Source organism: Camelus ferus, chromosome 32 (genome assembly GCF_009834535.1).
Source record: "Camelus ferus isolate YT-003-E chromosome 32, BCGSAC_Cfer_1.0, whole genome shotgun sequence".
NCBI lineage: Eukaryota > Metazoa > Chordata > Mammalia > Artiodactyla > Camelidae > Camelus > Camelus ferus.
This window is the reverse complement of record NC_045727.1, coordinates 5,979,757-6,006,049: the sequence shown is the minus strand read 5'-3', so window position 1 is coordinate 6,006,049 and position 26,293 is coordinate 5,979,757. Positions and strand designations below refer to the sequence as shown.

The 26,293-nt window shown below is 50.2% G+C and overlaps 1 protein-coding gene and 1 long non-coding RNA gene across 2 annotated transcripts in view; one reads left to right on the top strand and one right to left on the bottom strand.

Moving 5' to 3' along the window:
• Positions 1-2,378: 2,378 nt before the first annotated feature.
• Positions 2,379-14,356, top strand: LOC106730688. The gene is made up of 6 exons (XR_004316698.1): positions 2,379-3,102; positions 3,270-7,433; positions 8,710-8,954; positions 9,047-9,254; positions 10,111-10,331; positions 12,026-14,356. It is a non-coding gene; the product is annotated as an uncharacterized LOC106730688 (long non-coding RNA).
• Positions 8,486-26,293, bottom strand: part of CIT (citron rho-interacting serine/threonine kinase) — a 147,982-nt gene continuing 130,174 nt past the window's right edge. Inside the window, 17 exon segments of the mRNA XM_006192696.3 lie at positions 8,486-8,764; positions 9,653-9,956; positions 14,971-15,150; positions 15,283-15,361; positions 16,647-16,727; positions 17,215-17,343; positions 17,453-17,561; positions 19,036-19,128; positions 19,492-19,542; positions 19,544-19,632; positions 21,091-21,226; positions 21,376-21,456; positions 22,715-22,884; positions 23,072-23,176; positions 23,664-23,755; positions 24,379-24,559; positions 25,064-25,201. Of these exon segments, the coding sequence (XP_006192758.2) occupies positions 8,741-8,764; positions 9,653-9,956; positions 14,971-15,150; positions 15,283-15,361; positions 16,647-16,727; positions 17,215-17,343; positions 17,453-17,561; positions 19,036-19,128; positions 19,492-19,542; positions 19,544-19,632; positions 21,091-21,226; positions 21,376-21,456; positions 22,715-22,884; positions 23,072-23,176; positions 23,664-23,755; positions 24,379-24,559; positions 25,064-25,201 (2,042 nt within the window). The 3' untranslated portion in view covers positions 8,486-8,740.

The window sequence follows — 26,293 nt, the reverse complement described above, 5'->3', positions numbered from 1 at the left end:
AGAGGCAGCAGTGAAGGTCCCTGTCTTGGGCAGGCTGGTGGCGCCCCCAGATCAGAGGTTTTGCTGCTTGTAGCTCATTGACGGGCACCATGGGGAACCTGGGATCATGGCTCCTGCTTGGAAGACGCCAGGATGTTCTGGAGTCAGCTGTTCTCACCAGCTAAAAGGGCCTCTGTCCCTCTACCAAAGAGATTGAAGGTTAGTGTTCCTTTTCTTCCCAGGCATACCAGAAACATGTAAATAAATCCAGGAGAAAAGCGAACATCCAAGTTCATCTGGTCCACTTGAAGTAGAGAGAGCTTAGACAGCATTCCTAGCTGGGGAGTCCGCTGTTTCACTCTGAAAAGCCAAGTGGTGTGAGAACCCTAGATTTAGAGACTGGAGGGATTATTAAGTAGTCTAAGAAAATAATGCAAAAATCTTTGCATGATTTGGATAAATAATTGGATAAATTTTTTTTCCTGTTTGGTTTTTTTTTTAATGAAGTATATTTGATTTCCAGTATTATGTTAGTTTCAGGTGTATGGCATAGTGATCCAGTATTTTTATAGATTATGCTCCATTATAGGTTATTGCAAGATAATAGGTATGATTTTCTGTGCTATAAATTCTTGTTGCTTATCTATTTTATATATAATAGTTTGTATCTGCTGTTAATTCCATACTCTGTATATCTTCCCTCCCCTTTTCTCATTCTCTTTGGTAACCATAAGTTTGTTCTCTGTAAGTCTGTTTCTGTTTCTTATATTCACCCATTTGTCTTATTTTTTAGATTCCACATATAAGTGACACATCGTATCTGTATTTCTTTGACTTAATTCACTAGGCATGATGTTCTCTAGGTCCATGCACATTATGCGGTATTTCAGCCTTTATGACTGAGTAATACGCCAATGTATATGTGTATACCACATCTTAAGCCAGTTGTTTGTTGATGGGCACTTGCATTGCTTCCATGTCTTTACTGTTGTCAGCGCTGCTGTGAACATTGGGGTGCATGTGTCTTTTCAATTTACTGTTTTTGTTTTTCTGTATATATAGCAAGGAGTGGAATTGCTGGATCATACGGTAGTTCTTTCTTCAGAAACTCGACTGTGTTGAGGAACCTCCACACTGTTTGCTGTAGTGGTTACGCCAGTTCACATTCCCACCAACAGTGTACGATGGTCCCCTTTCCACATCTTCTCCAGCATTTGCTGTGTGTTGAGTTTTTGGTGATAGCTGTTCTGACCAGTGTGAGGGATACTTCACTGTGGTTTTGATGTGCATTTCTCTGATAATTAGCAGTGATGAATGTCTTTTCATCTGTCTGTTAGCCATCTGTAGGTGTTTGAAAAAGTGTCTATTCAGTCTTCTGCCCATTTTTGATTGGATTGCTTTCTGATACTGAGTTGTATGAGCTGTTTGTGTATTTTGGATATTAACCCCTCGTTGGTCACATCATTTCTAAATGTTTTCTTGGATTCCTTAGGTTTTCTTTTCGTTTTGTTGATGGTTTATTTTGCTGTGCAAAAGCTATAAAGTTTAATTAGGTCTCATTTGTTTGTTTTTTTTCTTTTGCCTTGAGAGACTGATGTAAGAAAATGCTGCTGTGATTTATGTCAGAGTGTTTCACCTGTGTTCTCTTCTAGGCGTTGAATAGTTTTCGGTCTTACATTGAGGTCTTGAAACCATTTTGAGTTTATTTTTGTGGATAAACTATTTTTGAAATAGAACTGAAAATACACAGCTAAGCTTGAAAGTATAAAAGGGGCGTGTTCAAGCACTAGAACTGGAGAGACTTGTTCCTGTGTCGGCGAGTTGTGAGCAAAGCTCCTAGCCCCATGGTGGAAACTGGGGGGACAGTGGTGGGGCTGTTGCCAGTGGATTTAACCATGTCTAGGTTCTTGTCCTGTCCCAGAAAGAATTCAGAGACAAGATGTAGTGGTTAAAAAAAGTAAAGTGAGAATTTATTGAAGGATGGATGGTACACGCAAGGGGAGAGCAGGCAGGCTCAGGTGAGTGGCTGCCTGTGTTTCTCTGGCAAGTTAGTTACATGGGATGTAAAAATGAATGGGTGGAAGGCCTTGGGGTCGTCGTATTCCCTGATTTTCACCCCAGCTCTGCCTTCCCGAAGGGAGGAGGGATTTTTGTCCTTATTTAGTCTGGATTGGAAGTGTCGTGGTGTCCATGCATGATGGGTACTTCTGATCTGCAAGGCTAATTTTATTGAAATGAGGGCATAATAAGCAAAAGGTTACATCTGGACACTGGAAATTCCTGCCTTTTCTCACCTTTCTTTGTTGGTCTCCAGGCCACTCATCACCCCAAAAGGTGTGACCAGTTATCAGCCCAAAGGTTCCTGCTTTTCTTTCTCTGCCCAGGGACGCCTCGGTGTTTACATGATGTATGGTTTCCTGCATTTGGCCTGTGCCCCTCCTTTCTGCCCAATTCCTGCCATTTGGTCTGTGTCCCCCTTTCTCTGTTCACGTCTAGCTATCTGCCTGCTCTAACAGGGCCAGGACCCAGCAGTGGGCCTCCAGGGCCAGGGTTTGACACCAACACTGGACAGGAGGCTCCCGGCCTGAGTTGGCCCAGAACAGCACTGCCTTTTCTCTACGACAGAGTAGGGTCTGAGTCAGGGCTTAGAGGTAGCCATCAGCCCCAGGCTGCAGAGGGAAACGTCATGTTGGAAAATCTAGCCTGCAGATTGGTTCTACCCACAAAGTTCACAAAAAGCCAAGCTGAAAATCCAGCATAAGAACTAATTTGGAGCCAATCAACCCAGTGAGAGTCTTCCACAGCCCAGGAGAAGGGGGACTCCCAAGTTGGGCGTAGACAGCTATGGTTGGGGAATGCAGGCAAAACCACAAGACACGAAGGTGTGGGTGTCGGCATTCTCCACAGCTGTTTGTGTGTCTAAGAGACTTCCTTTTTTTTAAAAAGCACCACAAAAGGAAGTCCCTTGTGGTCCAGAAGACTGTTCACAGACCCAGGTGAGGAACTTCATACCCAAGAAGTTATAGGTAACGGAGGTTATTTCATGAACGTGGAACAGGAGAGCCTGCTTTGTCCAAATCAGAGGCAGAGCCACATGCAGAACTGCGGTGTCCCGTGACCCAGGTACTGCGTTCTCTATTATGGGTGAAGACTGGTTACGTGGTTAAAGCTTAACTCAAATTGCTTTTGAATGAAGATAGATTTTCCCCTCCAGAAATGTATGTACAAATGAATATAAACGGAGCCAAAAGTAAGGTCTTCAAATACTAACATTTAAAATGGTATTGCAGGGTAAATAGAATCATGTATCACCGTATTGAAACCAAAGATCCAAGGACCCGGGCAAGGTCTTTTCTTTGCCTCCGCTTCCGCTTAAGGGTGTAAGTCGTCGCTACAAGACCAGAGCGGAGCCTGACTTCATGGTGGAGTTGGTCACTCCTGCACCATCCCCTCTCCCAGAGTATGGACGCTGGACTGAGATTAGGGATGTTGATTGAGATCGGTTGGTTGCTGACTAGCTGTGTGACCTTGGACAAATCACGTGATCTCAGCCTGATTTCCTCCCCTGAAGAATGGAAGGGGTTGGTCTAGCACTGGATGAACCCTAGGGCTCTGTTCATTTCCCAGCTGGAGCCTCAAAGCCTTCACAGCATGAGAGGGATGTGGCCACAGACAGGAGGTCAAGGGGCCAGAAAAGGAAGCGGTGCCAGCCCCTCAAGCTCAGTTAGGAAACCTCCAAGATGCCAAGGGCCAAGATTGACCCAGGACATCTAAGTGATACCATGTATGACCAAGGTCAGAGACTAAAGCATTTTAGGGAAAAGCAAAATTTCATTTTATTTAACTCAGTTACTTCTAGATGAGCACGACCTCATTTCTGAGCATGAATGCAGTTCTCCTGATACCTGACCCTCCACCATGTATACAGATGGTTGGAGTGAATTGATGAAGACCCATGTCTGCGGACCCTGCACCCTCCACCCAGCTCTTAGCACCTCACTTGATCGGCAGGTTAGTGGAGGAAAGAAGCTAGAGCCTTCTCTGGAAGGCCAGTTAGAATTGCCTTCAGGAGAAAACAGCAGGCTGTGAACACACAAGTCATGCCAGCTAACTGCAGAAACACCCACAAGGGCCCTCCTAAGGTCGTCGCTGCTGTGAGTCAGACCCTTGGAGAACCAGCGCCCCGTCCCTGGACTGGCCGCTGGGCTCAGCGCTCACAATTACCTCATCATTTCTGGTCCTGAAGACAACTGACGGGCCTGTGCCAGCGCGAGGACGCCAGCCCTTACAGCTGCCTCCTCTTCCCACCTGGAGTAAATTCACCCACTCACCTGGAAAACTGAACAGCCAGTGAGAGCGAGAGACAGCTGCGGTTGTGTGTACCCTGGGTCAACTTGATTTTCCTTTTTTTGTGGTTCTCTACAAAGGACAGTGTGAGTTGTGTTTAGCAATAAAGTCGTTTCCCAAGTTCTTCCCTCTACCTTTAACAACCCCTCCAGGGCAAACAGCAGTTCCATTAATGATTGGCAGATTTGAGAAAGCCGAGCCATCAGTGCGGTTCCAGATTTCCATTGCTGCGCCCTCCCAGCATCAGAAGACAAACCTTCAACATTTAATGAGGCAAGTGATGAAACGTTTTCTCATGTAAACTCTGTGCCTGGGGGGAGGCATATAGCTCGGTGGTAGAGCGCATGCTTATGCACGAGGTCCGCGTTCAGTCCCCAGTATCTCCACTTTAAAAAAAAAGTGCCTAGAGTCACAGTCTTGATGCTTTAGATGTCATAAGCAGTACTTAAACTGCCAAGACACACACGTGCCTAGCACAGGCCAAGCCGTCCCAGCCTCAGCACTGTTGGCATTGGGGCCTGATCACTCTTCGTGGAAGTTGGGGGTGGGGGCTGCCCTGTGCGCATTTAGCAGTATCTCTGGCCTCTACCCACTGGGTGCCAGTAGTATCCCAATTGTGACAACCCAAAATGTCCCTAGACATTGTCAAGTGTCCTTGAGGGAAAGGAGGAAAGTCACCCCGTAGTTTAGAACCACTAGAACAGGCCAGTGTAACTTGTATTATGAGACAAAAGCTTAGCTGGTCTCACCCCTGTGGGCCTCGCGTTATCGCTTTGGACTTAAATCTGCATGAATGTTTTCTAAAGCAAGTCACATTCAGGAGGCCCAGTCCTGAGGACAGACTGGCTGGTCAGGCCTGTTAGCAAATCATCTCCTTTTGGCCTGAGTCTCCAGATCCTAAAGTTTCATGGGTATGAAATTTGCTTTGTAATCAGCCTCTTTAGTCTCGTGAAAGTTGAGTTGTAAGAGCAGAAAATAAGACGTCTAATTTTGTGCTTAAGAAACAGCAATAGCAGCATGGAAGTTTGGGCCCCAGTTTTTGGTGTGGTGGAGTACCATGTTGGTGGTTTTTCTAAGATCCTTCCATAGGGTCCAGAGAACCTTTCTGGCACATTCCTTTGGGAAGCAAACCATGTTTACTTATGGTTTTTAAGTACCACGTGGCTGCTGGGAATCCTCAGGACAAGAACTCAGATGGCCGTTTGATGTTTAATGGACTCTTCTAATTTTATAAGGAAGGGAAGTTTCCAACATTTTACTTGTTCATCTTCCAAGCTATTTTCATTCTTAAAGTTGGCAGATTTTTATCCCCAACAGTAAAATGAAGGGGGGAACAGGACAGAATGGCAGCTATGATTCCTGTCACGGGCCATGTCAGCCACGACCCTGCAAGTCAGACTGACCGTGGTCAGATTGGAAAATAAAAATTGAAGACCAAAAGCAACAGGAACCATGAGAAAAATCACCATTTGTCCAAACTGGTGTTTATCTGGCTCAAGCAAAGTTTATACCAACAAACTAAAACATCTTAGAACAATTTACCTTGCAAACTGTAAAAGTTCATCTTGTTAAAAAGAGAAGTATTTACATTTTAAATTACTTTGCTCTGAACGCCTGCCTCCACAGAAATCGACATCATTAAATACCCATGGCCTTATCATAATGGACGAGAGGAATTTAAAGGTGACCTGTTTTTGGTTTTTTTTTTTTGATTAGCTGAATTATAGGGCAGCTGGGTAATTCACTCTCCAGTAATCCTTTCAAAACGGCCTGACTGCTTAAGGAGTTTTCCAGGTCTGCAGTCTTATGCTGTAACCTTAATACCCAGTTCACTGCTCATTGGAAGTGATGATCCAACTTTACAACGTTGCACTTTTGGAAGAGAATTTCACTGCTGTCTTTGATTCCAGGAGAACAGCATGCTGTAACTACTGTGTGGCTCTCCACCCCCACCCCAGAAAGAGCCTCCCCGAAAAGAAGTTCAGTCCCATGCTGCTGACAGTAGCGATACTTTGGTTTTTTTGTGAACTTAAAAAGAAGAGGTCACTGGACTCAAGCAACAAACATTTGAGATCATTGCTTTATTTTACTATTTGTTCAACAACAAAGTTCATTCCTCTCAAGGTGGATCTTGAATTGTTCCTTGTGTTCTTTTCCTCGTTCTGAATAAAAAAGATAATGAAGAAAAAGCCTGTACTTCTGAAGACCTAGAATCTTGATTATGCTAATAAGCTTTTGACTACAATTTCGTGTTACGATGTTTCCTGCTGGCATCTTGGTGGTCAGACGGAGCTCCCCACCCTCCAGTGAAGATGGCTGTCCACAGCTACCACCATTGAAACCAAAAGTAAGTGTTGAAAAATGCACCTTTTACAATAAAAAAGTAGAAACCAATTCAATTTCCTTTTTTTTTTACGAATATAAAGTCTCTTGTAAATATGTACAGTCTTTGAGCTAGTTCTATAGCAGGAAGCGTTTCACAAATGAGACACACGATATACACCGTAAGGGTTGAGGAGCCCATTTCTCATGGAGATCCTAAATGAAATGCCAAGACTGAAAGACCAGTGTTCAGTGACCTTTCCAAATACTCGTGGACCAAGAGACACAAAACTTCAGCAAACATTCAGTCGGATCTGCCCCGGGGAAGGAGGGGCTGCAGTGTGACCGCCAAAGACGAAGCAACGCGTAAAACGACAGCATGACGTTGGCCAAGGCGCAACATGGAGGGAGAGTCGTGGGCATTTCACACGAGAAAGCACTTAGGTTAAGAGACGAGCAGGAGGGAGCCGGGACTCGGGCCAGGTTGCAGTCTGGAAGAGGGAGCTGAACTGTGGACACGTGAGTTGAAACGTGGTCACGTTCACCTGCTGTGGTAGGAAGAGGTCTACCTTTCCGCCTACCTAGGATGGGCCTGGGTTGTTCGAGGCGTGGAGAATCCCAAAGGAGCAAGAGAGGCCTTGTGGGAGATTAAAGGCAGAAGTAAGGCCGCTAGTTAGCTTGCCAACTGCAAAGCCTCTAATTGGCTCTTTACCACTCGCCAGGAACCTCGTGCTGACAGGGTGGGCCGCGCTGCACCTGCGGAGGGCGGCCGGACCCCGGCAGAGGTGAGAGTCGGGCTGTGGCTTCCTTCTCCAATTTCCTGGTCTTAGGCTATCCCTAGGGAGAGGCTCGTTTGGGAAGTCACAGTTTTTGTGGGGTAGAACCTTGCTGGATTGTGTGTGAACACAGTCGGCAGGGAAGCGTGGAAGTGTGAGGTGGTGGTTTGCTGAAATCCTTCTCTGGTCGTAAGGCTTGAGCGTTTGGTTTTGTGTGTGTGTTCAGTGCTACAGACTGCAGCTTGTGGTGGCCAATGAGTTGGCAAGTCGTCAGAGGGTCTCAGTTCGGCGGGAGCTAGGGGATGGGGCTAGCGTGTTGGCAGAGCAACCCAAGGCGGGCAGCCAGGTCGGGGGGCAGCACATGCAGCAAGCCGCCATGCAGAGCTCCCGGGTGGGCCTCTCCCTCCCTGGGGACGGGGTGGAGAGCAGCGCGCCCTCACAGCAGGAGCCCGGTGCCCCCTGGTCACCTCCTGGACCCAGAGACCCACCGGAGCTGGGCTCAGAGCAAGTCTAGTGCATGCTTTCCTGGCGAAAGCTACGTGGAAAGCGGGGACAGCAGGCTGGGGGATGACACTGAGGGGCGGGGAGGGAAAGCTCCTCGAGGTCCCTTGGCCCCAAGTCACCGCCTCTGAGCCAAGGCCCGATCACCTCCATACATTCTCAGCTGGTGGGAGGGGAAGTCTTCAAGGCCCTAAAAGGCAATGAGAACGGTAAACATTTGGCTAAGGTGTCACCCTGGGTAAAACAGGGCCATCTGTGAGGATGAACTGGAGCAAGGATGAGCCGACGTGAGTGCGGGAGGTCAGCCAACCAGTGGGGGCTCTTCTACGACACATTTTAGCAGCAAAGACCTGATGGTGTGATCTCGCTAGAAATGACTACAACAGGAAATACAGTGCTATTCAAATCTATTAAGAATTCTGTCATCTTAAAAAAAGAAAGAAAAACAGAAAAACAAAAAACCAACCCTAGGATCTTAAAGTAGCTGTTAAGTAGGATTCTAACCACAGTGTAGTTAGCCCCCGGTTGGTTTCCTTTGATGAACTGGTACAGGCTGGAGCTAGGTACAAAAGTTTATGAATGCTTTGAAAGAGTAACAAAGTGCACAGAGGATGGCTGCAGGGAGGTGCCAGCAGCCCCTCAGAGCCTCGGCCCCCGCCCTCCTGGAGGCCAGCTGTCGCTGCCAAGGTGGGTCTGGGTCCAGCTGCCCCGTGGGCTGGCCGAGCAGGTGGGTGCTGGGTCCCCTTCAGCAGAGTTCCATAGTGTGTTTGGTGTTTTCCTGCAGATTAAGATGAGTTGGTTTTTCTGGCTGAGATTTATACCGAAGACTGGTCCCAGACCTAGGAGCAAAATGAGGAGCAGGTTTAGCCATCAGAGGCCAGAACTCACTGTGCTCGCTACACAAACAGGAAGGCTGCAGCCCCTGCTGTCCCCTGCAGCAGTTTCCGGTGAATGCTCTGCGGGGCGGCACCGGCTCGCACAGCGAACCCTCAGAGTTTGCAAAACTCATTGACAAGTCCCCAAGGCTGTGTAAGTACTTCTATTATGCACACACACAAGCCATTTCATGGGTAAATCAGTAAGGAAAAAACATTTAAAACGGCTTTTTCTCCTCTCTTTAGTGGCAGGGGTGCCAGCAGGGAACTACAGATGGCACGTAGAGGGTGCAATCCAGAAAACCAGCCCCTGGTGACAGGAAGGTGGCTCTGCTGTCCAGAGGGGTCCCCTGGAACTGGCCGGCTGGCCGAGGTGGCACCAAGCCCACAGGCAAATCCCTGAGCCTTCAGCACATCTGCCATCTCCTCAGTGGCTAACCTAAAAATTACACAGGTAATAAATGCACATGATTTAAACATTGCAAAAGGTTCAGGGTTCTGGAAGGCAACCACTGTCACCAGCTTCTGTGTGGCCCGCCAGAGAAACCCCTGCCGTACTGGTGTAATTGTCTGAAAACAGGGAGACAGAATGCTTTGAATAGCACGTGGCCGTCTGGGTTGAAGAAGGGCGGATACACGTCTGTACGTGCTGGTGTGCACGGACCGTCTCTCAAAACAGAACACTGGTTGCCTGCGGGGACGGGAACGATAGCCCCTTGGGTAGCTGTTATGTTTACACTTGGTGGTACACACACTAGCTGTCTGCTTACGGAGGCAGCCTCTTTTGAAGTACATCTTTACTGCCCGGTAGCAGAGCCGCCTGCAGCCCACCGCGGCCCGGACGGTGCTCACCTTGTTGACCTGGGACAGGGGGGTCCGCACGGCCCCCACCGGCAGCCGGCCCCTGCTGCTGTCCTCAAACAGCCTCCCGGGGGAGCGCTCCCTCCGCGTGCTGAGCATCCGGCCCGGGGACTTCTCCCGCTCCAGGGGGCGGCCGGGGGACTTGTCCCTGCGCAGCTCCGTCCGCCCCTCGCGGTAGCGGTGGGGTGTGCTTGGCTCTCGCGGGTGGCTGGGGCCTTCGGGAGGCGCCGGGCTGGAGGCCACGCGCTTCGTGATGTGCTCGTTGTAGGTGGGCGGGCCTCGCTTGTTGGGGCTGCTGGCAAGAGGAGAGGGTGGGGGAGCTGAGGAGTCACCACCCCGAAGGGGCGTCTTCCTTCTTCACTAGCCCCCCCCCCGAGCCCCAGTCTCACTGCTGCTGAGATAAAGATCTCACCTGGGGTTCAAGCGCTGCGTCTGTTTTACCTTGACAGGACAGGGACAGGAGGCCGAGAGGGCAGCGAAAGGACATCAGGCTCCCCGGTCAGGACGCAGGCTGCGTACTGAGCACCTGCAGCCTGTCGGGCCCTGTGCTAAACTCTTCAAGGACCCTAACTCATTAAATCACCCTCACAGCTCCACAAGCCAGGGAGAAGCACCACCCTGCCTGCGCAGACAGGAAGATGGAAACATAGAGGCTGGGAGTGCAGTACAGGTGGGTCTGACGTCCTACCCCCACACTGTATCCCACTGACCAAGTAGTGCTTTTCCAGAGCATAGAGGGCACAGAAGCAAGGCTTCACGGGGCAGGTGCGTGTTAAGCTGCTAAAAGGCCCTCAGTGCGAGGGAGCAGTTTTGAGAAAGCCTGTACTCAGCACTGTCAGCTGCCCTGTGTCTGGTCACCTCTCACTCCAGGTGGCTTCCCGGCATGAGAGGTGTAGCAGTCAGGCCCGATACAATCAGGATACTGAGCAGGGCAGAGAAAATGTTCCTGCCCTGAAGGTTGGTGGTTATTAACCAGTAAAAAACACTGGGGCCTTTTTGTATGACCGGTCCAGCCCTCCACCCAGCCCTGGAGATTTCAAGTGAAGATTTCACCTCTCTGAAAAAGCAGGATCCAGAAATACAGACAGAACAGAAACACCGCGCCTTAGAGTCATTTCCTTCCCACACCAGAGGAGTAGGAAGAGGACCTGGACACTTGCTACCTGAGCATAATTAGCGCTGGAAAAAGATAACCTACTTAAAATGGGAACATTTCACAGACAATATTACTTAAAATTACTTAAAGACGTTTTGATTGATTGGGGCTTTATCTTGGAAAAATAAAAGTAGAAATCAGGAAAATAATTTTATCCTAGATATTTTAAAAATCTAAATTACAACTGCAATTACATGCTTATTCTAAGACTGAACCAAGGATGAATCACAAACTGGTTGGTTGTGTTCTAATTTTCGCAGCAAAGTTGTATGCTAATCTGTGTGATGACATCCTTTACCATCAACATTGGATTTTTTGCAGTAAAATCACAAAGTTATTTCTTAAAAGGTATCTGAGAAGGTTATTGGTTTTCCACAAGGCCTCTTGTAATCCTTGATATTTAAATCCTTCCCTTTGGAAGGGACCAAACTTGTTACTTTTCCCTTCAATTATTGGTCTATCTGTACAGAACCTCTTTTGTCTGTGCCCATAAATGGAAAGCAACTAAGCAAAGACGCTGACCCAGTGGGGCAAAGGAAACTCGAGGGCAAGCCTCAGGGCCAAATCCAGTGCCACAGGGACACGGCCACGCCCATCTGGTTATGCACTGCGACTGCTTGTGCAATCCCACAACAAAGTTGAGCCGTTGAGACAGAGATCATATGGTCAGCAAACCTGAAAATATTTCCTATCTGGACCTTTCCACAGTTTGCCAGTTCCTTCTCTACAGTAAAACAGACTGGTGAGCAGAGCAGAAGTGTTTCAGGGGTCGGTCCCTTGTGATTAGCTTCCTGTCATTCTCTTGCTGCCCCACGCAGCTCCAAATGTGGGAAGTCCAACAACTGCTCAGAAAGCCAGAACTTTCCTGTGTTGTGTGTGCAGCAGTGAAATTTGAGATAAACTTTGATTTCAAGATGTTGAAATCTGAGTTATATTTACCTCTAGTCATGTGGCTTTGTGATGATATGGAAAACAAAAAGATAAATTTCAAGTAGGAGAATTCATTAAGTCTATTTGTTGTGGAAGAGAAATTATAAAAATGTGTCCAGAGGGGCCCTTCATAAAGCAAGTGAGAGGGGTGCTCACTGCCCAGCAGCAGAAAGATGGCGGCTTAGATTCATGGGAAGAAGGGCCCAGCGGGGCAGTCTTCCATCTCCATATCCATTACCAACCACTGATCTCCCACGTCAATTTTATGTTTCTTGCAGAGTTACACTCCCTGCTCCACTAAACAGACCAGGGCAATGCGGCCTGCAGTGAAATCACATTTGACCAAGCTGGCCTTCTCTGTTCTGGACCTGCCCCACACAGTCAGCAGCAGAAAGGCTATTTCACAAGCTGAGAGATGGCTGAAGGCTAAATGTTGTTTCCATGCCCGTCTGGGGAATCAGCAGTATTTCTGCCCCTTGTTCACAGGACCTGGAACCATTTTTCAACCACAGAATAAGTAAGTGCTTACAGAGACACCATCTCATCTCAAAAGGAAGGTGCCATCTCATTTGTGAGGCAATGGAGGAAAAAACCCGAATGGCAGTACTTTGGTTTGCTCTTGGCATCACTTGTCTAGCTGTTCTTTAAGTAGCCTCCATTTTCAGGGGAGGACTGAGCAGTCACTCCTGAGGCAAAAGGGCAAGCCGAAGAGGTGCAGCTGGTTATTGGGCACTTCTAGTTTTCCAATAAGTTCCTGGGATTAAAATCACACTGACAGAACATTTCAGACTAACACTTAGATTTCAGCCAAAAAAAAAAAGACTATTCATTAGGACATAGTATTATAAAAGAGAGCCATCAATTTAATATCCTAAGGTGTAAGCATTTTGTAACATTTTGTAAGCATTTTGTAACATCTCCACCAACCTGTGAGTCCCTTGAGAATAAAAACAGTGTCGTCTTCATCTGTGTCTCCCTGCACTGTCTGGCACACGGTCGGAGACCCACATCGTTCTTTATAGGGCGGACATGTCAGGTTTTCAAACCAGTCCACAGAATTAAATACTCCCCTAGGTTAAAAAAGCTCGTCTCCTTTGTGGACCAAGATCTTCTAATTACACATCTCAAACCTACACATCGAACTGGGGCTGGCTCGTAGCCCTGTGTGGCAAGAAACGCCAGTCCCACTTCCACATACTGCTGGCGGGATTACAAAAGGGTACAGCCTCCAGGGAGGAAAACTCATTGGGTGCCGCCCAGCGACTCCTCTTCTAGGAATCCACCCTCCAGATAGATGCCTAAGCGTGCAAAATGACACGTACAGAGTCATTTACTACAGCAGCAGGCTGGAAACAACCCAAACATCCACTGATAAAGGAGCAGTTAAATAAATTAACGTGCAGGAATGCTACGCAGGCTTAAAAAAAAATGAAACACTTCGAATACTGACGCGGAGCAATTGCCAAGATACAAAAGATACAGAAGAGTATGCACAGTGCATTATCGACCTGTATTAAAAAGAAGGAAACGAGCACTTCCAGAATGGCAGAGTAAGGCCCCCAGAAAACCTGCTCCTCCATAAAAGCAACAAGAACTCTGGCAACATTGTCAAAATCAGCTTTTCAGAACTCAGGCAATTGACCAAAGTCTTGCAACAATTCAAAGAGTGCTTATGCAAGAAAAACAGCTGAATTTCAAAACAACAAGCTTTGTGGTATTTCAGCCTGACCTGTTCCCACCCTCCTCTGCCCAGATCTGCAGTAGTTTTGAAAGCAGCAGCCTCACACACACAGTAGCTGTGAGAACCAGCAGCCACTGGGGGGAGCCCATCAGGACTGGGCTCTCCAGAGAGCCTCATCCCCGGAAAACTGGCCCTATGTGACCTATCTGGCTCCCCCCTGGAAAAAGACCATCCTCAGGGTTGGTTTTTATTTGACCTGATTCAGGTCTTGCGCAAGAGAAATGCCCTATGTCTAGACATTTATCCAGAAACAATCAGCGGTAATTCCTTAACCTGGCAAATGCCTGAGGCAGTGAGACCAGTTGGGGAAAGCAGGAGGCTGGCTGAAACACTCAAAATCTGGGAATGAGATAGATGCCTATGCGGGGTTTTGAAATACTCCTAGGGAACCGTGGGGCCCCACACTCAGGTGAGGCTGTACACAAGCCCAGGAAAAACATGCGAAAGCTCCAGCCTCTCAGCAGTGGCTGACCTGGGGTGTTGAAGGTGAGCCCCAAAACACACGCACACAGCCGCTCAGCAAAGGGTGGGAGACTGACTTCAGTGCCTTGAGGACGTCTCTGTCCAGTCATTTAGCTGACCACTACCCTAACAAAGAGAAACTTCAATGGCTACACAAACGAAGGACACAGACGGGCTTTACAGAATTAGTCTGGGAGAGCCACTAAACAAACAGCAGCAAACCTGGGGGGATCCGATTACCAGAGTTGCCATGTTCTGTTATTTGAAATACTCAGTTTTCATGTATAGCACAGGGAAGTATATACAAGATTTTGTGGTAGCTCACAGCAAAAAAAAAATGTGACAGTGAATATATGTATGTTCATATATAACTGAAAATTGTGCTGTACACTGGAATTTGACATAACATTGTAAAATTGTTATATGGACTATAACTCAATAAAAAAATGTTAAAAAATATTCAGTTTTTAGCAGAAAAATTACAAGACACTCGAAGTAAAATGTGGGCAGTAGTCAGGGCCTCATTTCTTCGGGGACAGCCTCTCTGGCCCCAGGTCTAGGCTGGGGTCCTTCGAGCTCCCACGGTGCCTTAAACTACCCCAGCCCGAGCCTGCCTCCTGGCTCTAGGCTGTGCTGTAATCACCCGATTGCACGTCTCCCCTCCTGGGGCCCTCAGGGAGGGGGCTGCATCTGGCTTACTTACTCTGCCTCCCTCAGCAAGCCCCACTAGCACAGCAATCTGCTAAGGCAACGAATGCATAATTTACGCGCCATTCCAAACACGCCACTGAAAATAACCCCAGAGAAAGGCCAGACATTTCCTTCCGCCTTCTACAAGAGGGCATTAAAAAATTCTCCTGCTGCTTATAAAGGGCTGTGTCATTTCAGTGCTGTACATCTCAAAGAAATGAGTGGTTTGTGCTTTAAGATTGGGAAACTAAACTAGTTTAGCAAGATCTCCTTCTGCTTTGCAGAAAAGCACTTTGTTCCCTGTAATGAGGAAAAGCAAGGGTGCGGTACCTGCGGGAGTTGGACGGGCCCCGGTGGTGGTCAGTGCCAGACTCCTTCACGAGGTTTCCTTTGCAGCAAATGATCCTTAATTTATCCTGGTATGAGGATGCCAGGTATATCGCCCCCGAGGAAATTGCGGGGCCCAGGTAGCGTGGGTTGGGGATTTCCAAATACGCTCGGGCGGGGGTCCTGCAAAGTTCCGGATGAGTGTGTGCAGGGCTGGTTACTGCCATCGCGACGCAGGGTAGGGAGATACGCCGCCCGGCCCCAGCACCCAACCCCAGCTGCTGAACTTCTCAAAGCCTGCAGGACATCACTTACCCCAGAGAGGAGCGTGCCTGGATCTCAATTACTTCCAGTGAGTTGAAGTGGGTCACAAACAGATAGGGTTCTCTGTAGGCTGCATGGCCACCAGGGAGCAAGAGCGTGGGGCAAGGAAGGGTTAAAGACAGAAAATCAAAACCTGGCTGCGAGCAACCTTGGACCCAGCAATCCCACCTGAGGAATTTATCCTACACGTGGAACCACGTGCCAGCAGAATGAGGCATGTTCAAGTCTGTTCACTGCCATGTTGCTGGAGCAACGTCATGGGGGACGAGCTGTGCTGCTCACAGTCCACCCGTGGAATGTGCCCGGCTGGAAAAACGCATGAAGGGGCCCTCCGGGCACTGACGGGGGAGAAAACCCAAGGTGTGTAGTTTAAGCCCATGAAGCAGCGTTCAGAAGACTGTGAGGTGTGCTACCACACCGATTTTTTAAAAAAGGGAGGGGAATGAGAATATACTTTTTAATGTGCCTGTATTTGCTTAAAGCACTGGACAGGTGAGAAACTCATAGAAGTTTCTTCCCTTGGGGGGGGGGGGGATGGAGGATTTGGGAGGTGGGTTGACATGGGGGAGACTTACTTGTAGACCTTTTTAAACTGTTTAATTGGATACATTTTCAAAAAGTTTAATTAAGAAAGACTAGGTTCATAGATAATTAAATATTTCCGGTCTTACTACTCTATTTCTATATCACAGTGTCACTGAGACCCTAGGATAAAACAGGAGCTGGTTTTGGTCTTAAAGGGACGAGATCATCACTGTCGTCCCTTGCGGTAAACTGGTACTCCGGTGTCCATCGTGCCTCCCAGTCCCCGTGCCCCCGTGGACTCTCCTTGCACTGAATCTGGCCTTCAACCCACAGAATGTGGTGGAACCCAGAAGGCCTGCCAGCTTCCACTTGCACACTCTTAGAAGCAGCCCACGGGGAGAGGAACTGAGGTCCCCAGCCCCCGCTGGGCTCCCACCGGACCGTCAGCTCCAACCACCCGCCACGCTGTGAAGCCAGCGCCCTTGCTGACACCGCATGAACCAGAACTGTCCAGTCAAGTCACAGAATCTTGGGCAATGGTACATAGTTGTGTGAAGTCACTAGGTTTTGAAACTTGTGAAGAAGCAACAGGCAAAACAGCCTTGAAGGGTCTCTCAGACCAATACTTCAAGAGGCTGGGGGATTCAGCTTCTATGGTTCTGCCTCAAGCCTCAGAATCTCTGCCGTGAATGCTTACTCGGGTGACACTACACGTGGCGGCAGTGGACTCCCCAAGCACAGTGCTTAAGCCAAAAGGAATTCCACCTGCAGCTCTTTCCCAGGACCCTAACTCTTGGCAGCAAAGAGCCCCCACACCCTGCCTCACTTACCGAAGGCCAAAGGTAAGCGACTCCACTTGAGATCGTCTGTGCGGCTACGTCTTCCATAAGAATCCACGAACACCCCGAATTCTGCAAGGAGGCACAGCCGGGGCATCAGCCCAGCCAGAGGCGGGGGGGACCAGCGACACACACTTTGATGGAGGAATATGGAACTGAGCCCAGGGGACCAGATTTCACTAGATCAGGAAAACCTCAGGACCTTTGCTGAGCCACATCTCTTGGGGATTAATGAAAGAGGGCTTGTGTGAAAAGGGGGAGATAGGAAACGAAGGGGGAGACAACAGGAAGAAGAATCAGGGATGGGGAGAAACAGACCCGGAGATCTGAGTTGGGGGAAGAAGGAAAGAGAGGAGAGGAGAGGGGGAGGAGCGAGGGACAGAGAAGGAAAGAACTGGCTGCTCTTCGGAGACTAGGACAGGGCTGGGCCAGGCTCGTGCCTGTGGGGGTGCCCAGTGGTGCTGGACCGGCGTTCTCTGTTCTCTTGGCAGGACCAGCCCTGTGCCTGGGGCCCTGGCCACACCCGCCCCGTCCGCAGCTGGCGGCATCCCCGACTCACCGTGGAAGCAGAGCAGGTACTCCTCCCGCTGCCCTGCGCCATTCACCTGCATGATGGACACGGGGAAACTGTTGGAAGAGGAGGCAAACACAGCAGGTGCCAAGGAGTGGTCGTTCTTATCCAGGAATTCTGTAAAGGCAGGCGAGAGGCGGGGCCTCAGGAACGAGGGGCCCCGAGGAGCCCGCGGGGGCCACAGGGCTTGGCAGTGGTGGGGGTTTGGGGGAGCCCGGGGCCCTACCCTCCAGCGTGTACTGCTTCATGTCAATTTCGTAGAATTTATTGGTTCCGATGAGGATGCTGTAATTGGTGAAGTGGATGCAGCTGCAGGGCTCCGAGGTCTCAATCTCCTGAGACAGCGGGCAGAGAGGAGGCTGTGAGCACGGACCTGGGCGGCCACTCTTCCCCGCTGTCCTGGTGCCACCACAGGCATCTGACCAAGCCCTGCAGGCGTCGCCTCCAGGTTGTTCACGTCCTCACATCAAGCACGTGAAGTCTCCACACCCCTCGTGGGGAGGACCCGTCATCCCTTTGCTACCTCTGGGTTCTATGCACTCTCAGACTAAGAAGGTCAAATTTGCAGCCAAAAAAAAGGTCAGAAACACCATTTAAATGAAAAGGTAACATTCAAAGAAAGCTTTAAAAATAAAATGCTCTAATCAGAGGGAAAAGCTGGGGAAATATACCGACAGCGGTGGTCAGAGGGAGTGGTGTCAGTTTCCTTCCTTTTGAAAACGTCTCAGTTTCTATTTTGAACCTGTATTACCTACAGGATTATTAGCATCATTACTGAATTATCTGTCTGAATTATCTGCTTCCTCATTACTTCCATTTGTTTTCAGGCCAGTCGTAAGAGCTTCAAAAACCTAGGCATATCTATTCAATATGATGGCCAGGAATTATTACGAAGCAATGGTTTCTGAGAAATTTCCCAAAGCTAATAGCTCAGACTCTAATCAGCACTGTCATCACCACGGAGTATGTACTGATTCCCTGCTAAGCATGAGAAGGCTAGCGCAACAGGGAAAATTGGGGGAAATCAAAGCTCAGTTTTGGTGTCAGCTGTCTAGCCTGGGATCTCGGCTAGCCTCAACCATCTCACCTGACAGCTGCGGGGCATGGGCCCTGCTCTTCAGAACTGTTGTGAGAAGTGCTTGTAAAACAGGCCGCTTGTCTCTGGGAGCGGTAGGTGCTCAATGAAAACACAAACAAAGCAGCCTGCCCCGGAGGAAGGTTCTCTAACAGGGAACGACCCCTGTATGTTCACTCTCCTTTTCTGACACTGATCACGAAAGCATCTGAAATAAACTGGGCTGATGGTGGGCAGAACGTTCTCAGTCTGGAGACAGGAGACGGCCTTCTCCCGAAGGGAGGCTCATGTAACGATCGAAGGGAAAGCTCGTCCCCACCACAGTCGTCACCGTCACAGCCCGCTCAGCCCCGAGGAGAGCTGGCTCCCACTAGCACTGGCTTTTCTAAAGATTATTAATAGAAACTTCTATAGTCTGAGAAAGAGTCTGGTTAAGTGCCACCAGGGGCTGCTGGCTTCTCAGAGAGACCTTCCTTTTTTCTGCTGATTCAAAAGAAGTGTCTCCTCCCTCAGTCAGCTTCCCTTCTCTCTGAACAAAAGGTTGAACTCACTGGGCTGGCCAGGGAGAAGGGAAGCGGGAGGGAAGCCAGTGACAGGCAGCTCCGGAGCCCCCCGGGAAGCAGGGAGCGCTCTCCAGGAGGTCCCCGGGCTGCAGGACTCCGGGCACGGGCCAGGCGCCCCACAGCTCCCCTCTAGCCCTCCGGGCGAGCCGGCCAGACCCGGCCGGGACTTACCTTCCGAATGCAGTACTTGCTCAGGTTCTCGTTGTAGCGAAGAACAACAACTTTGCTGGGCGTGGCCGCACAGATGCAGAGCCCGCCCTCGATCTGCAGCGCCATTCGGGGGCGGAGGGGGAGAAAGACAGAAAACCATCAGCAGAGCGCACACAGACTCTGTGGCAGAGCTAGGGAGCGGACACCAGTGTGGAGCAGGGTCTTGGGCGGGGCATGAGGGACGCTGGGGACCGGATGCTGCTCTGTGGGGAGGGGCTGCCCAGTGCTCTGTCAGATGTTGAGCAGTGACCCTGGGCTTCACCCATCAGGTGCCAGTGGTGCCTAAAGGAAGCAGCAGAAATCTAACCCGGTTTGAGGACATAAGAGTTTTCAAGGTCAAATCAGTCAGCCCTGTGGGAAGAGGGGCAGGGACAATCTGAAGAACATTCGCCAGCCGAGGCCCGGAGGAGAGCTTACCTTGCCAGCAGCAAACAGGTGGCAGCCCTTGACAGCTTCAAAGACGCTGGGCAGTGATGTCTGGCTGGGCGGGCAGGTGAGACTGTGCGAGGGACTGTTTCACTTTCTTCACCTCCACGAGACACAGGGCCCGCTCCTCCCCTGAGGGCAGAGGGCACAGCGCCTCCGTCAGGGTGAGGCCGTGAAGCAGAGACAAGGGATGACAGTTCTAGGTCTGTCCTGGACTAAAAGCCTCGCGCGGTCAGGCAGATGGACTGATGTCCACAAGTTCCCATAAACAATGTTCTAGATCTAAAAGGAAAACACCTGGCCTCGTGGCCACGATTCTGGCTAGGGAAAAAAGTTCTGCAGACATGAAATCAGAGAACGGGGACCGTACTTTCAAACATGCTCCCCCACCAAAGTCAAGAAAAAATGTGTTTGGGGACAATGAGGGGACGTTTTATAAAACATTAGGAGTGGACTATTCCAGTATGTCAGTGTCATGGGAGACAAAGAAAGGCTGAGGATTGTTCCAGGTTTGAGGAGACGACAGAGACATGAGTGAATGCAGGGCACTGTCCTGGGAAAAAAAACTCTAAAGGGCAGTATTGGAACCACAGGTAAAAGCCAACTGTGGGCTACATCAGAAAAGTATTATAGCAACAATTCCCTGAATTAAAACACTGTACCCTGTGAAAGTGTTCTGTATGATACTACCATGGTAGACACGTGTCATTGTACATTTGTCCAAACCCACAGAAGGTACAAGACCAAGCCTGGACCTGAATGTAAACTGCGCACGTGTCAATGTCGGTCCATCGACTGTAACAGATGCCCCGCTCTGGTGGGGATGCTGGTGGTGGGGGAGGCTGTGTGTGTGCAGGGGCCGAAGTATGTGGGGGACCTCTGGACCTTCTGCTCAGTTCCTGAACACGCTATCTCAGCCCCTGGATCCAGCCAGCCATGCCTGAAGTGAGACGTAACTGGGTGTTTTGAACATGGAGCCAAAGAATCGGTGTTTTCCCCTTAAAAAAAAAAAAATCACCACTAAAGAGAGAAGAAAAAACTCTTTGCCATGGTTCTGTGAGAGAATGGCTTTGTTCTTTGGTGATATGCAGAAGAATCTGGAGTCAGAGCTGCAATTGACTCTCAGATGGTTCAAAATAAGAGAGAAAATGAGTGTGTGAGTGTGTGTGTGTGGGAAGGGAGAAAGGGGGAAAAAATGTGGCAGAGTGTTGACAAGTGGTGCGTGTAGACGGAGCATCTCCGAGATTGGGGAGAAAGGAGGCACACAGCGGGGCAGGCAGGCAGGAGGTCATGGCTCACGCCGTACTGATGCCACAAGGACCAAGGGTTTGATGTTAGTGAGGCTCCGAGGCCCGCTGCCCTTCACTTGGCAGGATGCTGAGCTGTTCCCCGGGGGTGTCGGACTGCGCTACGCAGACACGCAGGGAACCGCATCAGAGAGTAAGCCACAGGCCCAGGCACCTACAGGGACACAGAGCTAAGAACCGCTGTCCCCAGGAGGGCCTGCCTTTGTGTGTGACAAGCATGACATGTGGCTTTTGAACCCTCCCTCACAAGTGAAGAAAAAGTGCCGTGTCCTCGGCCTCCCACCTGCTATCATGAGGAGCTTCTCCAGGTCCTTGATGATATAAATTTGGAAGACTGCTCCAATTCCCGGGACGTGGGTGAGGGAGTTTTTCAGGACATTCAGTGCGTAGAGCCCTTCCTCGGTGCCCACCAGCACCACCTGCCAGGGGCAGAAGTCCAAAGGCCGAACATGAACACAAGCCTGTCCCCGTCACGGCCCCAACAGGAAGAGCCACACAGCCTTTTCGCTGGGGACCGCGTGTGCCTGGTGCCAGACCCCAGCTGACCGTGCCCCTAAAGCATCATCACCTGGTCGCTGAAGGGCAGCGTGCAGTTCATGTCTAGACGGTCATCGCCTTCCAGTTTCAGCAGGGAGTTCCCAAGCAATTTCTTTTCATGTGTGAAAGGAAAAACGAGAGAGAGGAAAAGACGACACGGTCAGACTGAACTATTCAAGACCAGACCATCCAGAGACAAGCAAGAACGGACGGAAGTTCAATGCCAGGAAGAAAGGCAAGTTACTCCTGAAAACACTCAGGAGCACACATCTGCGCTTGGCTTGCCACACATTTTGACCTGAGCCCGAGAGGCAAGACGAAAATGCTATCAGAACCTCTGGGTGGCTGTTAGCGTCGGAGTTAAAACGTGCTTTGGCTGCAGGAGTAAACGGGTGCAGAAGGCGGAGAGAGAGATTCTGGGACAGGAGACTAGCTGAAGTGATGTCGCCTGCAAAGGGTTAACAAGCCACAAGGAAGGTTCGGTCCCCGCCAAGCTGCAGCATGAGTGCAAAGCCCAGTGTCTGCAGCCAACCCGCAAGCCTCCGAGTCTCTTTACCTGAACCCACGTGAGTGGAAGCTCGTAGGAAATACGGTCTCGGCCCTATTGTACACACACTGATTTCAGTACAAGGCTCCCGCGTGTAACAGTGAGACAGGTCATCAAAACAGGTCTACCCCATGAGCACAGGCTCTAGCAGGAGGCTCGTGGTTGAGGATTTTCTGATTGCGAACACTTACACTGTTTATAAGGAGCTAAGTGTTTGGAAAGAGCTGTTGGGTCTTTGGTGGGGGAAATGCCAGTGAGTGATGAGTGCTGTTTGTATTCTGGAATGTTCCAGGAGGAGTGATGCCAATCAAGGCACACCCACGTCACTAACGTCTGAAGGAAAAGTAGGATTTCAAGCCTGCCTACGGCAGAGCAGATCACGCAGAAGCAACTGAGGAAGTTATGAAAAGCCTTCCTGGAGGAGACGGGGCTGTCAGCAGCCTCCCGTGCTACCTCATGGCCAACGTGCGTGTAACTCAAGCCTTCAAACCAAATAAACCCATCGGAGTAAACGAGAGAGGATTTCCTTGTAAGTACATTTGCTGCTGTGTAGCCATAAGCAAGATCTGTCGTGCCCTGAGAGTTGGACAAAGATGCTAACACCCGCCCCCACCTCAGATTCTAGAAGGCTGTTGGGGGAGGACCCGGGAGGCCAGGCAAGCCACCCTCGAGCCTGGATCTCGGGCGGCACAGAATCCCGGTCAGGACAGTCCCAAGGCCATCGTCCCTAGAGGGAGCCCGAGGGGCATCATGGCAGCCAACAGGACTCCCCCCAAGTCAGCCCCCTTAGCACACACGTTCCAGCCCCCCTTTTCATACTCACAGCGTCGGCTTCTGCCTTTTCCCTAGACACTCTCCCACCTGCGACAACTGATTCTAAGGCGGTGACCCAGCGTTGTTTGTCAGGGAAGCTGGGAGCCAGCAAGTACAGGGTTCTCCCGGGCCAGCAGGTGGTGTGCGGGTGAGACTCCATCTTCAGTACGTATGGGACATCTAGGACATTAGACAGAGCACGGCGCTGGGGGTGGAGTTTGCGCTCCAGCCGGGAGGGAGGGAGGGAGAAGGGAGGGATGGCCAAACCACACGAGGCCCAGTTCCTGCTCGGGAGGTGGGGCCGGGGAGCCCCCTCCTGCCCTTGCTGACCGATCCGGCCCGGCCCGCCCTGCCCTCAGCCCCTCACCTGCTTTGGCGGTGTTTGCGAGTTCAGAAGCACCAACGGCGCCATGAATAGACACGTCCCCGTCGGGAAGGCACAGCTCAAATTCTTCCACCGGCCTCTGTCCAGCTTGGTGCAAAGAGGAAGGGCAGAAAGAAAAACCAAAGAACAGGAGCAAGAACGAGGGAGACGAGAGGGAGAGAGCGAGCGAGAGACGAGTATGCGTGGAAAGAGGCGCACGAGAACAGAGGAGGGGAGAGATGTGCGGAGAAGGCGGAGAGGGAAGATAAAAAAAAGTACAGTGTGTCAGATGAGGGGCACAGTCAAGTTTCGGGCGACGATGCGGACTTAGGGGCAGCTGACTGAGGCGGAAGCTCTCGGAAGGTGTGTTAGCAGGTGGTCTTCAGGGCAGCCCCTGCAGGGTCTTCAGAGGGGAGACCTACAGACGTGAGTATCGTACCAATAACCTTCAGCGAACTCATGTGGGTTTTACTTTTCAAAAATGGAAACTCGTAGAAGGCTTGCAACGCAGTTCGGAAAACAGAGCCTTCACGCCAAGACTGGGAGACCTGGGCCAACCACGTGCAGTGCAATACCCCCCGGAGTATGAGTTTACCTTCTCTGGCTTCGCTGTCATAGATGAGGACTTTTGAGCCCTCCAGGACGATGTACTTCCTGTCCCAACCTTGCTGTCCTCGTTTGTTATTCCTGGGGAAGCGGAGAGGGGAAAGAGCTGTTTGAACCCAGCAGCAGCAGGCGGGGGAGGCGGGAGGAGGAGAGGGAATCCCGGTCAAGATGCCTCCACGGAAAACTTCAGAGAAGCCGTGTGGGAGCCGGGGAGGGAAGCGCCTCTCCCCCCGCCCAGGTGGTGGGGCTGGCCCACTCATACGACAGCAGACACGTGAACATGAGAAAAGTGCACACAGTTTATTTCACGTGTGCGTGGGAGTCTCCACAAGAAAACAAAGATCAGAAAAGCAGACAGGCCCTAGGGTTGAACAAGAGCAGTAATTGTGGGCAAGTAACTGAATGTAAGGGAGACTGGCTAGGGGAGCGAAGGACACGCATAGTAACAAGGGCTGCGGGCAGACTTCCCCGGTGACTGTGTCCTTCCTCCTGGCAGAGGAGGAGCAGCTTTTATGGGGGAGTTTTAGCTCCTACTTTCAGGAAGAGGAAGGGGGAGGTCAGAGCATCCGTCTTGCACCTGCTGCTTCCCAAGTGCCTTTAGCTGAAAAAACCCTGACGCCCAAGCGGCCTATCTGGGGGTGCCACGTTCTGCCAGCCTCGACCGGCCCCGGCCCGGCCCCGGCCCGAACCGCCCTGAGCGATACCTGGGCACCTTCATCCACCCTTCCAGGTGCAAGCTGCTGCTGGGCTCCTTGCTCTGGAGACCCGGGGAGTTCATCTTGTCACGGCAGAAGGCCTCAGTGAAGTGCGTGGCGTATTCGGCTGGTAGGCCGCAGGTAGCGGGCAAGCACGTGGAGCACTTGGGATGACACATGACCTGACATTCTAGGGAGAACCAGTGAACAACCTGAAAACACGCTCGGCTGACCCTGGGCCAGCTGACCCCCTGCCTGGCCTGTCAGTCCCACCAGCCAGGTGACCCCTAACCTTCCCCAGGGGCCAGGCCCGATGGGGAGAGCCCACAGACAGCCACGCCCTCTCCACCCCATTTTCCTGCTCCTCCCAGGTGCCACAAACCAGGGTGTAAAGGACACACTTGCATGTTTCCCTTAGAGCCCCAGGGTGGGAGAGACAGCCTGCTGGGAAAGGGGCAGGAAATTCGCAAAGCCCAAGGCATTTCGCACAGGGGGCTGGAAACATGGGCTGAAACATGTATAAACTCTCTCCCTAAAGTGGGAAAAACAGCGTCCTCCCACAGAAACTAAAAGCATGAAAATGCACCAAATGATGAGGAATTTTTTTAAAGAAAAAAAACCCACCTCCATCAGACAGAATTTTAGGTGGAGACGGGCAGGTGTCCCCCCACAAATGCACAACGGCCGCTCTTACCAAGACACTTGGATGCCTGGCGTCCAAAGTGCACGGTATCCAGACACACGGCGCACTTCGTGGCGCGCATGTTCAGCCCCACGTTGAACCGATGAGGAATATTGTGGTGCATGCGCTCCTTCAGACGCCGGCTGAATTCTGGAGGAAAATTTTAAAAAACCATTCGAGTGCTGCAAGGGTACCATCAAGAAAGTGAAAAGACACCCCACGCGACGGGAACCTGTGGACGGACTGTAGAAAGAAGTCTTACAATGCAAGATATAAGATGTAGTAAAAAGACAACCCAACTAAAAAAATGGGCAAAAGATCTGCATAGGCATCTGTGCAAAGAAGATAGGTAACTGGCCAAGGCGCACAGGAAGACGTGCTCAACACCGTTCATCATTTGGGAGATGCAAATCAGCACCAACACAAGATATGAGTTCATGCTCACTGGGTTGTCTAGAATCAAAAATACGGACAGTGAGTGTTGGTAAAGGTGTAGGAGAACGAAGGTCCTTATTCACTGCGGGTGGGAAGGCAAAATGGTGCAGCCACTTTGGAATCCAGTTTGGTCGTCCCCCATAAAGTGAAACAAAGAATTCCCGTATGACACAGCCATTCCACTCCTAGGTCAATGCCCCAGAGAACCAGACAGCACAGGGAGCCACAGAAATCTGTACACGGATGTTCTCAGCAGCGTTATTTATGACAGCCCCGAACTGGAAATGACCCACATGTCCATCAGTGGATTAATAAACAAGGTGTGATATCCACACAAGAGAATATTATTCAGCTGTTAAAAAAAAATGAAGTGCTGATAAATGCTACAACACGGATAAATGTCAAAAACATTACACTCCATGAGAAAAGCCAGCACAAAAGGCCATGTAGGGTATGACTCATTCATAGGAAACACCCAGAATAGCAAATCCATAGTTACGAAGGCTCCATGAAGGGGCAGTGACTGCCAGTAAGTATAGGATTTTTTGTTTGTTTGTTTGCTTTTTGGTGGTGGGGGGGGAGGGGTGGAACCAAAAATATTTAAAAATTAGAATGTGATGATTGCACAACCATGTGAACTTATTGAAAAACACTGAATTATATGTTTCACATGAATTAATTGTATGGTATGTGAATTGTATCTCAATAAAGCTGTTAAGAAACCATTAGAGCACGTTAGTGACAGATTGTGAAACTATTTTAACACTAACAGATGCGTCTAGATTTAAATGAATCAAATTAAAATTG